Below are 12,473 nucleotides of genomic sequence, written 5' to 3'. Positions count from 1 at the left end.
ATTCAGTGAATCTCTTTTGATAAGGTTCTGGTCCGATGAATTCAGGGAAATCAGCTTGGTTCTTTGTAGATGAGTCAATGTACTGATAATCAAATCCTTTTTCTTTATTAGCTAAATAAGAACGATCATCCCATGTGATGTCAAAATGAATTACATCAAAGAACCCTCTGTATTTTTGATTTCTTTCGATGTAACTATAAGGCCAAATATGGAATCCACAATAGTCCTCATTGTTTTGTAATAAATCCATATATTCTCTTGTTGGCATAAATAAGAATTCAACATAATCAAATGGAACATCATTAGCACAAAATTCCTTTTGTTGAGTGATATCAGTTTTATTTACTCTTAACATACAGAAATTAACCAAATTAGGATTGTGAATAGATTGTGATTTATGTGTCAAGAAGAATCTTGATCCATCTAAATCTTCTTCACTACATAATTCACTTGTAAATTGATTCAAACATCTAAATTCCATTGGTCTACGATAATTCTTAGCATATTCCATCATAAAAGTTTGATTGAAACATGCTGATGAATCTGGAATATTTTGTCTAACTCCTTGTTTAGTAGGTCCAACAGCTAAATTGACACATGAATCCCAGTTTTGAATATTATTTGGATTTGGACATAAAATACGTTCATCCCATTCTGAAATTTCTTGCATTATATATTTTGATGAATGAGATCCTCTATAATAATTTCTAGGTGTTGGTGGTGGAAGTTTATTTGCTTTAACATTAAATTTCTTTCTTTGCTTTTCTTCTGGGAAAATCCATTGATTAGCATCATAATCATAAACAGCTTCTAACCATGAATTTCTTACAATAAATGCTCCTTTAGTTCCATCTTTATTAACAAAATGATCATTATATCCAACAATATTCATTGCATGTCCTCCTTCACTAGCAGCTTTTGTATCTTCAATAAAGAATTCTCCATCTGGATTCATTTCATGTTGTTCAAGATACATACATTCTTCATTATTACTATTTGGACAATTGTCTACATTCTTGACAAATGCCCTTAACATTTCATGTCCAGCAGTTGGAATAGCATATTGTCCAATGATTAATGATGAATCAAATGCAACAGGTTTATTTGTGTCAACTAATAATTTTTTAACATCATAAATATTTCTTTTAGTAGTTATACTAGTAACATTGAATTTTATTGGATTACTTGCTTGTTTCTTTTCTTTATCAACACATTCCCATTGTCCTTCATTTTCTTGTGCATATGGACAAGCACTTTCTGGAATAACTTTGTCATATAAATCAGTGAATGCATATAACCATTCTACATATCCTCCTTCTGTTGAATTATCAATTCCTTGTTTGCCTGGACAAGCTTCTGGGTGTAAAGCACATTGATTTAAGACATCAATAGCATATGCTTGAGGTGATAGTCTAAGATATTCATTTTCTTTAAGAAATCCTTTTCTAATACCATTATCTCTATATGATTGTTCCAAAAGACCAATGGTAGCTAATGCCCAACATGTTCCTCTATTATATTGACAATATCGTGGGAGTTGGTAAGGTGTAACAAATGATGTTGGTAATACAGGTTGAGTTAATCCCTCATCGACATCTTGAACGGCTTTATCCATTATATTTTGTGCAGATAGTTTATAATTATCAAGTGTGACATATCCAGAAGTAAATATAAAAATAAGTACAAATGCTTGGAAAATAATTAGTAATGCAACTAACCCCAATATACATTTTTGTAATGAGGTTGGTGCTTTTTGTTCAGCATGTCCAAGAAGACCAGTTTCCATTAATCAAATTATTTAGTTCTCATGAAAATTTTCAAGATGAGATTCTTTTTCCTTTCTCTTGGAATTTTTCTTTTCACATTCTTTTCTTTTCTTTTTTTATTCAAACCAATGAATATCATTTATCACAATAATTTTAATATATTTATCTAATTTATAGCTAATCTCCCTTTCTCAAGTATCTCTTCAGTAGAATATTGACAACACTCATTTCTTCGTTTGACTTGAGACCATATTAATCCTTTTTTATGTTCACATAAACTACACTTTTCAATACAATCTTTTTTCTTTATTTCAAAGTCTGTTATTTTTCCTTTTTTCTCATAAATAATTTTGTAAATCCAAATCCATGCATCTCCATAATTTGGATCAATAAAAATAACCTTTCTAAACCATTCTTCTGCTTTTTCTTTTTTACCACTGTTATAAAGAAACTCTGCAACAGCAAATACAACATTGGCATAGTCAACATCTTTGTCTCTTCCTTCAAAAGCTCTTAATGCATCAGAACAAGTAGTTTTCTTTTTATTAATTGGAGATGTTTGGATCATTTCTTTCCATAATTTTCCGTTAGATTTACATACTTTTATTCCTTCTGATAAATATGAATCTGAAACTTTTTTGTTTCCATTTTCTCTTTCAAAATGAATTAAGGAAATCCATAAGTCTTGACTTGTAGGATTTTTGTTCTTTCCTCTCTCATAAATTGTTCTGGCTTTGCTAACAGAGAAAGATCCAGGTTGATGAAGTTCACATTGAGCAGCTGCATCCCATAAATTTACAGATGTTTCATTTAATTTTAAAGCATTTTCATAGATTTTTCTTGCGTTAATAAAATTTTGTTTTCTTATCTCTCTTTTTATCTTAAATAAGATTAGTCCAACATTTTGAGGATCAATAGAATCACCAGAAAGAATCATTTCATTTTCTTTTTCTTCATCTTTTAATGACAAAGCAATTTTAATTCCTTTTTTAATAAGTCTTATAGACTTACAAGTTTTAATTCCTTGCTGAACATAATTGAATGCTTCTAATAAATGATTTTCATTTAGTTCTAGATCAATGATTCCAAGCCATACACTCTCACCTCCTTTGCCTTTATTAATTATCTTTTTTAATAAAGATTGTGCAATAGAAGGTGTTCTTTTCATACACCATTCAACAAATTTTTTCCATATTTCTTCACTGTCAATTACATCAATAGCATGTTGAAATACAACCTCAATTTCTTTTTCATCATTCCCACATACACGAATGAGTTCCATCCATAATTCATCATTTTGAGGTTGTACTTGTACTGCATGTTGATAAATCATTTTAGTAACTTCATCATTTGAATATATTTGTTCTATATGTTTCCAAAAAGAAATTAAATCCTTTTCTTTATAATCGATTATATATTCAATAATTCCTTTTAACGTAGCTTTTGCTTCATTAATATATTTTACTCCTTCATCAATCCAAATATTTTTTTCAATAGAAAGATTTTCTTTATCAAAATATTTTAATGCTTTTTTAATAATACCAATTGCTTTTTCTGGGTTATGTCCTTTTATTTCTTCTATCCTTGCTGCAGCAATCCAAATAAGAGGTTCTTTGGGAAGAATTTTAAGACTTTGATTTAAAATCTTTTTACTATTTTCATAACTCTCTTTTTCAGCAAAGATAATCCATAATTCAACACATTGTGGTAGAGTTTCAACAGCTTGTTTCATTGTTTGTTTTTGTATTTCTCCATCTTCTAATTCAATAGTTTTCTTCCATAATTCAATTGAATTGCTTACAAATTCTAATCCTTTATGTGCAATTTTTCTTTTTTCAATAATATTTTTTTCAAGTTCAATTGCTTCAAGCCATAACGATGGTTTCTTTGGAAGTACAGCTATTGCACTTGCACAAATATCACTTCTTACTTCTATAGGATGAAGTCTAATTGCTTGTAACCAAATTTCATCACTATTTGGACATTTTTGAGTTCCTTCCATAATAAGTTTTCTTGCTGCAGAAAGATGTCCTAAACTTTCTTCTATCAATGCTGATTGAATCCATCCAACAGCTAACTGAGGTTTTGTTGTTCTCATTGATTTAAATAAAAATTTGTATTGTTTAATTTGTGTAACATCATTTTCTGTTAATTCCTGATTTTGTCCTAATTCTGTAAGATATCCGTTAACATCAACTGAACTTATGGAAGTTTTTGATCCATCAAGACTTAATTGCAATGTTTTTTTTCTGGTATTTCCTAATTGAATGAGATCTGTTTGAGTAGGAATAATTGTTCCTTTAATTTGATTAAGATTATAATTAGATACAATCACAGTATCAGGTAATGGCATATGTCTACCTTCTAAAAACTCATTTTGGACTTTCTGGTTTCTTCTTCCTGTTGCCTCAGGAATTTTCATCCAATCTTCAAGGCTCATTTTCTTTATTTCATCTTTGATATCTGCAAATTGTTGAGAAATAGTCGGATGTTTTTTTTCATATTCTTCTTGTTCTTTCTTTTCTCTTATTTCTTTTCTTTTTTTTCTTCGTTCTTCCATTCTCTTTTCCACAATCTCATATGTCTTTTCAGCAATTTCATCATTAACACCATTTTCTTCTTCAGGTTCATCATCAAAATTTGCTTCACCAACCATTAATGTTCTAGCTGGACCAATATCATTTTGAGTAATAAAACCTGTGTCTTCTCTTAACGAACCAGCAATATAACCTTTAGGTCCTTCCATATTTAAAAAATCATATTTTCCTTGTGGCTTCATTGTTAAAAATTATTCTTTTCTTTTTAAGATTGTGTTTGTCGTTGTAATAAAGAATTATATGTTTTAAATAATAACAATGAAATGTATTAAAATATTTAGAAAACAAATAAATTGTGTTATTTCAAAAATTCAAGTAATTCTTTTTCACAGTGTTTTTCAAAAGCTGAGACTGAAAACTTTTTAGCTTTTTGAATTGCAGCTTGTCTCATTTGAGCAGTCTTTTCTGGATCATTTATAATCTTGAAAATAGCGTCTGCATATTCTTTAGGTGTTGTTGCAAGATAGCCACATTGGTCATCAACAATATCTAATTCTGGTCCAGCACTTTTATGAGCAACAGGAATAACTCCAAATCCCATATACTCTACAACACAAATACCAAAATGTTCATTAACCATAGTGTGAAGACCAATCTCAGCATTCTTTAAATATTCAATTTTTTGTTCATATGAAGTATTTTCAGGTACTGTAATAATGTCAGTTAATTGGTCTTTTTCAATTGTTTTAATAATTTCTTCTTTACGTTTAAGGTCTTCTGCATCACGAACACCACCAATAACTACGAATTTTATTTTATTTTTAATTTCAGGATGTTCTTGTACTAAAATATTGATAGCTTCTATTTGAACCAAATGTCTTTTTTCAGGTCTAAATTGTCCTATAGAAATGATAAGATGACAAGATGAATTTTTTTCATTTGGATGAGATGCATTAATGTCACATGGAGGATAAAGTAAATGAGGTTGAATTTTCCATAATTGAGAAATATGGTTTTTAGTCCAAGTTCCATTAACAAAGACTAAAGAAGCTAAATTTCCAACTAAGTAATAAAGGTAAGCAAATATTTTATAATAAAAGATTTTCATATTTGAAAGTATTGAACTACGTGCAATTGTATTTGTATTGTTAATACTAACTTCTCTATTTTGAACTACACTAAGCATATCAGTTGATATAGTAGGATAATGAGTATAAGTCATAATCTTTGCACCTGCTAACCATGCAAATGGATAAGTAAATGCATATCCTGTAGTGTCAAAGAAATATTCTGCATTGCATTTAATTAACGCATCAAAACAACAAATCATTGAACCAATTGCTTGAAAGAATAAAGTTAAAAAGGGATATTTTTTTATAACTAAAGAATAACTATGTTTGATTTGATAGAACGTAATGTTACAGTCTAAGAAATCAAATCCAAATGTTGACTTTACTTTTTCTAATATCTTATCTTTTGGAGATGTATCAGCAGTAAAGATAACAATAGAATAATTAGGGAATGATTGAAGAAGAACTTTAATTATAACCCATAATACCATTTCTCCTCCTCCTCCAGCAGAACAATTAGGATGGAAGAAAGCTATAGTCCTCTTTTTTTGATATTTAAATCTTAAAATTAATAAAATTAAGATAATAATTGGTAAAAGAATACAGAAAGAAAGTAACACAACCATTTTATTTCTTTTTAGTTTTAATTTTTTTTTTTTATAATTTTTTTTAAACAAATTACTTTAATATTCATTATTTTATTTAAAATTAATGGATAATACAGAAAAAATATTTATAAAAGTTGATAAAAAATAAAAATTAACAAAAAAAGAAAAGAAAAAGGAAATTTATTGAAATGATACTTCTTCTCATAACCATCATTTCAATATGTAGAAGTCTTCCACTAACAAGAACACTTAATGTTTTATTTGATGGAACATGGACAGTGAGTGATCCGTTGAAATCAACGTATTATTATTTAACAATACATGAAGTAGCAAATGAAGACTTTTATATTGGAAAGTTTAATAAACCACCACCTTGTTTTTCGCAATTTTATAAAATTAATTTCAACAACCTATTTGTTAATATAACTACAATATCCAATCAGTTTATCACTGCTATTAGATTTGTAAATTTTAAGAACACTTTAGTTGGTAAATCTATTATGATTGTTTGTGGTAATGTAACTGAATACACTTTTACTGTACTTCGTTCAAATTCTCCAACATTTACTGTTTCTCATCGTAGTACTGTAAATATTACTAGAGGTTTTGTTGTTGGAACAAAACATAATATTCCAATACCTAAACATTCTTTCCTCCAACAACACTTCCTCAGTATTTTGGTCACGTGTTTCTTTAGTTTGTTTTTATTTTATTAATATATATAGTTAATTTTATTAATATATATAGTATTTATTATTTTCAGTCATTTTCTTCCTGAATTTCCAGGGAATTGAAAATTAAATGTGTTCAAATGGTTTTTCTTTGTTACTATGAGTAATTTTTACCAAGATTTAATTGAATTTCAATTTGGAAATACACATGTTTATTTAATAATTCTTTTTAAGTCAATCCTGAAACTGAACTAAAAAAAAAGAATAAAGAATGATGCCTAAAGTAATGCAATATATTATTCTTTTCTTATTTTTCATTTATAGTATAAATGGAAAAATTCATTGTAATAATGGTATTAAATTAAGCCATCAAATTAAACCTACTACTTTAGTATATCCTAATGTAAATCATGATAAATTAATTTATAATCAAACTGCTTGTGAGTTATTGTCCAGTCAAATAAATTGTTTGGATAATTATATTATTTTTAATCTTTTTTAATAACTCATCATATAGGGAAAGTGATATCTGTTATTGGTCCATATCACTCTGGTAAATCATTTTTATTAAATGTATTAACAAATATTACAGACATTTTTCCTGTGGTTAATAGTAATAGACCAACTACACAAGGGATTCAAATATTTATTTCAGAGAAAGAAGGAATTATTTATTTAGATACTGAAGGTCTTTCAAGTGGACTTGCAAATTCAACAGAGTCATATGATGCAATGATATATAGTATAGCTGCATTGTCTAGTAACTTAATGATATATAACACTATTCGTACTATTGACCAACAGCAATTAGATTATCTTGAATTATTATCACGAAGGGCTCAATTATTTGCTTTAAAAAGTGAATTACAAAATAGTGGAAATCTCACTAAATCATTTGTTTCATTTCCACCATTATTTTGGGTTGTTCGGGATTATGCCTTAGATGAAAGGACAGAAAGTTGGTTCTTTTCATTATTAGAAGCAAGTCAAAGAAAAGAATTTGGTAAAGCAACATCAGAAAAGAATACAGAAAATGAGTCTATTAGGCTTCAGAAATTATTTGAAAAGATGAAAGCATTTACATTATTCCTTCCTCATGTAAATAAAGACAATTTAAAAGAATTAAAAATTCAATGTTTAAATGAAGAATTTTTAAATGACCTTCAAATATTAAGAAAGTCTATACAAGAAATAATTAAAGGAGTGGGGATATCAGCACGACAATTTTGTAGTACTATTAATTTTTATGTACATGCAGCAAATAAAAATTTATTTCCAGCAATTCCAAGTGTATGGAATGGATATATTAAATCATTAAAATTATCAGTAAAAGAATCAGTTTTAGATTATGCCAAAAATAATACAGATAAAATTAATGAACAAAATATAGTATTTACTGAAGAAGAGATTAATAATAAAATTGAAATTATTAAACAAAATTGTAAAAGAATTGCTGAAAAAATGTTATTTGGAATAAAAGATTTAACAGAAAATGTTTTACAAGATATTGAAATAGATATTTCTAAACCAATTAAAGAAATGAAAGAAATAAATGATGAAAAGATTCAAAAGTATATTAAAGAAGAGGCAAAAAAGAATAAAAATGAATTAATAAAATTAATTAACGAAAATAATATGCCATTAAATAAAAAGGAATTAAGTATAATAATTAGTCAATTAGAGAAGCAATATAAACAACGAATGGATAATATTTTTAATAAATTTCATTCAACAAAAATAGATGAAGGAATAAAAATAGAAACATTTCAAGAAGTATTTAATAAAAATAAAATCATTTTAAATGAAGTATTAAATTCTTTAGAATTAAAAACTATTAATTTATTCTCTACTCAAACTGAATTAATGCCAAATAATAAACTTATTAATGAACTTAATCAAAGAATTCATCAATCATTATTATTTTTTGATAAAGACACTACTAAATTTAATGACTGGGAAGAAGTTTCAATTATTAGAAATAAAATTGAAAATCAATTAATAAATTTAAAAGAAGAAACAGTTAAAAAAAATCTTAAAGAATTAGTTCAATTTTTACAAAATGAAAAAAATGAAAGAATGAATGAATTTATTGAACAAATAAATACAATTAAAATGCCATTAATTGATAGTCAACTTAATGAAATTATAACTAAAATTGAAAAAAATATTTTATTTAAAATGAATTTCAATTGTAAGAAATTTATTAATGATGAAACTTATACAACTATTTTTAATGAATTACAATTATTTATTAATACTAAAAAGAAATTTTTAGATCAACAAAATTCTGAAATGTTTGTTCAAATAACTCTTCATGATTTTGATAGAATTAGAAAACAAATAAAAAAAGAAAATCATTCATTTTTTAATCCATGGTCTTTAAAAAAAGAATATAAAAAATTGTATTCTGATGCTATTGCTAACTCAATTCCTGATTTAAAAACTCGTAATAAAGTTGTTGAAAATTTCATTTTAGATGAATATAAAATTGAAATTAAAAATGCAACACTTAAATTTACAACAGGAATTATTCTTATTTTCTCAATTATTGCAACTTTGTTCTACAAATTTTTTATGTGACTTTCCTTAAATTTTTAATATAATAAATAAAACTCATTTACTCCTGTTTTTTTTTCAACAAATAGAAATTTATGAAGTAATTTATTAAAATATTTAATGTAATTGTTTTAATAATTTCTTTCTGAGAGAAAAAAATTTTCAGATGGTTCATGATATTTTAATTAAAGAGTGTTTTAATCTATTTTAATTTGTTCTTTGTTTGTGAATAACTCAAATTGTCTTTTTTTCAAAATTATTAGAAACAAATTTCCCTTCATTTTTATTACGGTTTAATCAAAATTAAATTCTTAATTCCAACTTCCAAATTTATTCCAATTCCAATAAAAATTTTTACTTGAATATTAAACTAAATAAACAAAAAATGTTAATAAAGATGAGAATAAAATTATATTCTTAAATTTTAAGATACATTCTAATAGAATAATACTCGGACTTTTTAAACTAATCACTAATAAGGTTGTTTAAATAGGATTGTTATTTCAATATTCCTTGGTATGAATTTATAAATATATTCTTGTACTGAACTTGTACAAAATCATAATATTATATATCTTAAAAGAAAGAACATTAATTATATTACTAAAATATGAAATCATTTTCGTAAATTAAAAAGAATTAGTTATATTGATTATTACCATTAAACTTCAATATCTTTTTTTTTGAAGAAGAAGAAGGAAATAATATCAAAATTTCTTTAGGTAAAGAAAGGAAATATGTGTAAACTGAAAGAAATATATCAAAAAAAAATTAACAAAAAGATTATTTATTATAAAGTAAAATGTTATTTCATTTTAATTATTTAATTATATTCTAATAAAAAATACCTTTTTTATTCCTAATTTCAAATTATAATTAAATAACAATATACTAGAAATAAATATTTGTCATTTGTCAATTATTGTTATTACTCATTTTTATTTTGTATGTACTTCTTAGTGTGTCTTTTTTTATTATTACTTATTCTTTTATATTTTTTATATTATTAAAAACTTACAAATTAGATACCCCTTACGTTTTTAGCGTCTGTGTTGTTTTATAAACCTAATTTTTTATCCTGTTTCATACAAAAAATTCCTCATTTCATCCATAAATTTAATATCGTTAATTAGTCATTATTATTTTAAAAAAATCTATTTTTGGTTCAAAAAATTTTCATATCAAATTCCTCTTTCAATCAACACACTTTTGCTTCTATTTTTTTCATTTTTCAACCATTTAAAAATCTTAATTATTAAAATCTAAATACATCTTTTTATTAAAGTAATAATTTTATTCAAACTTTTTACATAAAAAAAAAGAGAAATTAATAAAAAATTTTCAATCCATGAGAACTGAAAATAAATAGAGATAAAATTATAATTTTTTAGTCAAAAAAAGCAAAGAATAAAGAGTTTTAATACAAACAGGAGCAAACTACTAAAAATAAAACATATGAGTTGGCAGAGGTATTTAAAAACCTAAAATTAAATGTATGAATATAAACAAGGGATATGTCAATGAATATTCAACTTACTATCATTGGAGCTCGTGGTATTAAAGCTGCTGATATAACTGGTACATCTGATGGATATGTAAAAGTTAAAGTTGGAAAAAAGAAAGAAAAAACCAAAATTGCTAAACCATCATTAAATCCAGATTGGAATGAAACATTTAATTTCCAAGTAAGTCCAAAAGAAGAAATTCAATTTAAATTATATGACCATGATAGAATTGGTAAAGATGATAAAATTGGAAAAGTAAAATATTGCGTTCCACAACTTATTACTGGTGATACAGTCTATGAAATTCTTAAAATTGATGAAAAGGGATTATTGTACATTTCTATTAAATGTATTTCAGGTGGAATTCCTCTTCAATATCAACCAGTTCGTAGAGATACTAAAGTATTATTAAAAATTTCAATTCCATGTGTTTATTTATATCCATGTGTTATTCCACAAGAAGCACTTAATAATAATAATTATAATGTTAGAGTTGGATTTAAAACATCTATGACTGAACATCAAAAAACTAAAAAAGTTAGAGAATTATGGTGTGCTAAATATGAAGAAGATTTTTATTGCTGGGTTAAAACTGGTGAAAAAATTAAATTTGAATTAATCTTTAAAGAAACTCTTGGAATTAAAGACGTTTTATTAACAACTGGAACATGGTGCGTTCCTGATTTACTTGATGGTGAAGAGATCAATGCTAAAGTAAGCTCTAAAAAATTCGCTACATTTAATGTTAAAGTTAAATGTATTAGAGGAATTTATCATAACGTTGCTCCTAATGAAATTCCACCAATGTATGATCCAAAACCACAACAAGTTTATAAATATGAAGTTTTCATTGAAAAAGCTGAACATTTAAAAAATAAAGATGTTATTGGAAAGAGTGATCCTTATGTCATTATTAAGACTGATAAATCAAAGAAACAAAGAAAGTCTGTTACTTTCATGAATAATCAAAGTCCTAAATTCATGGAGGCTTTCAAAGTTAAAGCAACTGTTGGAAGTGAAATTAAATTTAAATTATTCGATCAAGACCCAGGAAAAGATGACAAACTTGGAAAATGTAAGTTAGTTGTTCCAAGTGACCTTAAAGAAGGTGAAGTAAGAAAGTTCACTCTTGAAGTTTCTAAAGGAAAGAATGCTATGTTATATGTTGAACTTAAGAGAATGAGAGACTTCACTTGTACCTATGCTACTAGATTCCTTGGTTTTAAACCATCTGCTGCTCCAATGGGTTATCCTCCAATGGGAATGCCTCCAATGCAACAACCAGGAATGCCTCCAATGGGTTATCCACCAATGCAACCTGGACAATATCCACCACAAGGTTATCCTCCAATGGGAATGCCACCACAAGGCTATCCTCCAATGCAACAACCAGGAATGCCACCACAAGGTTATCCTCCAATGGGAATGCCACCAATGCAACAACCAGGAATGCCTCCAATGGGTTATCCACCAATGCAACCTGGACAATATCCACCACAAGGTTATCCTCCAATGGGAATGCCACCAATGCAACAACCAGGAATGCCTCCAATGGGTTATCCACCAATGCAACCTGGTGCTCAACACTAATTCATTGAATGATCTCTAACCTACAAGTAGTGTTAAGGTAATAAACTAACTTTATTCTTCTAATGGTTTTAGTTATTGTTTGTATTTTTGAAAATCTGTTTTCAAAAAACAGTATAGAACTTATTGCATGTATTTTTTTGATACTATTTCACCAAAATGGTTCTAATAGT

The 12,473-nt window shown here is 26.5% G+C and overlaps 6 protein-coding genes across 6 annotated transcripts; 3 read left to right on the top strand and 3 right to left on the bottom strand.

Annotated features, from left to right (window-relative positions):
* Window positions 1–2: 2 nt before the first annotated feature.
* ENU1_135710 (hypothetical protein) lies at window positions 3–1,615 on the bottom strand (the record flags this gene model as incomplete). The annotated part of the gene is made up of 2 exons (XM_008860179.1): window positions 3–27; window positions 84–1,615. The coding sequence occupies 2 exons, from the start codon at window positions 1,613–1,615 to the stop codon at window positions 3–5; spliced, it is 1,557 nt and encodes a 518-aa protein (XP_008858401.1).
* Window positions 1,616–1,932: 317 nt separating this feature from the next.
* Window positions 1,933–4,545, bottom strand: ENU1_135700 (pre-mRNA splicing factor, putative; the record flags this gene model as incomplete). Its single annotated transcript, XM_008860178.1, has 1 exon — window positions 1,933–4,545. The coding sequence occupies one exon, from the start codon at window positions 4,543–4,545 to the stop codon at window positions 1,933–1,935; it is 2,613 nt and encodes an 870-aa protein (XP_008858400.1).
* Window positions 4,546–4,661: 116 nt separating this feature from the next.
* ENU1_135690 (alpha-1,2-mannosyltransferase alg11, putative) lies at window positions 4,662–5,999 on the bottom strand (the record flags this gene model as incomplete). The annotated part of the gene is made up of 1 exon (XM_008860177.1): window positions 4,662–5,999. One exon carries the CDS (start codon window positions 5,997–5,999, stop codon window positions 4,662–4,664), a length of 1,338 nt encoding a protein of 445 aa, XP_008858399.1.
* Window positions 6,000–6,169: 170 nt separating this feature from the next.
* On the top strand, window positions 6,170–6,697 carry ENU1_135680 (hypothetical protein; the record flags this gene model as incomplete). The annotated part of the gene is made up of 1 exon (XM_008860176.1): window positions 6,170–6,697. The coding sequence occupies one exon, from the start codon at window positions 6,170–6,172 to the stop codon at window positions 6,695–6,697; it is 528 nt and encodes a 175-aa protein (XP_008858398.1).
* Window positions 6,698–6,923: 226 nt separating this feature from the next.
* On the top strand, window positions 6,924–9,232 carry ENU1_135670 (Guanylate-binding protein, putative; the record flags this gene model as incomplete). The annotated part of the gene is made up of 2 exons (XM_008860175.1): window positions 6,924–7,119; window positions 7,170–9,232. The coding sequence occupies 2 exons, from the start codon at window positions 6,924–6,926 to the stop codon at window positions 9,230–9,232; spliced, it is 2,259 nt and encodes a 752-aa protein (XP_008858397.1).
* Window positions 9,233–10,722: 1,490 nt separating this feature from the next.
* Window positions 10,723–12,303, top strand: ENU1_135660 (C2 domain containing protein; the record flags this gene model as incomplete). Its single annotated transcript, XM_008860174.1, has 1 exon — window positions 10,723–12,303. The coding sequence occupies one exon, from the start codon at window positions 10,723–10,725 to the stop codon at window positions 12,301–12,303; it is 1,581 nt and encodes a 526-aa protein (XP_008858396.1).
* Between the last annotated feature and the right edge of the window lie 170 nt (window positions 12,304–12,473).

This window comes from Entamoeba nuttalli (assembly GCF_000257125.1).
Source record: "Entamoeba nuttalli P19 unplaced genomic scaffold asmbl_5665, whole genome shotgun sequence".
Lineage (NCBI taxonomy): Eukaryota > Evosea > Mastigamoebida > Endamoebidae > Entamoeba > Entamoeba nuttalli.
Note: the sequence above shows the minus strand (reverse complement) of the source record. Positions and strands in the feature narration are given on the sequence as shown.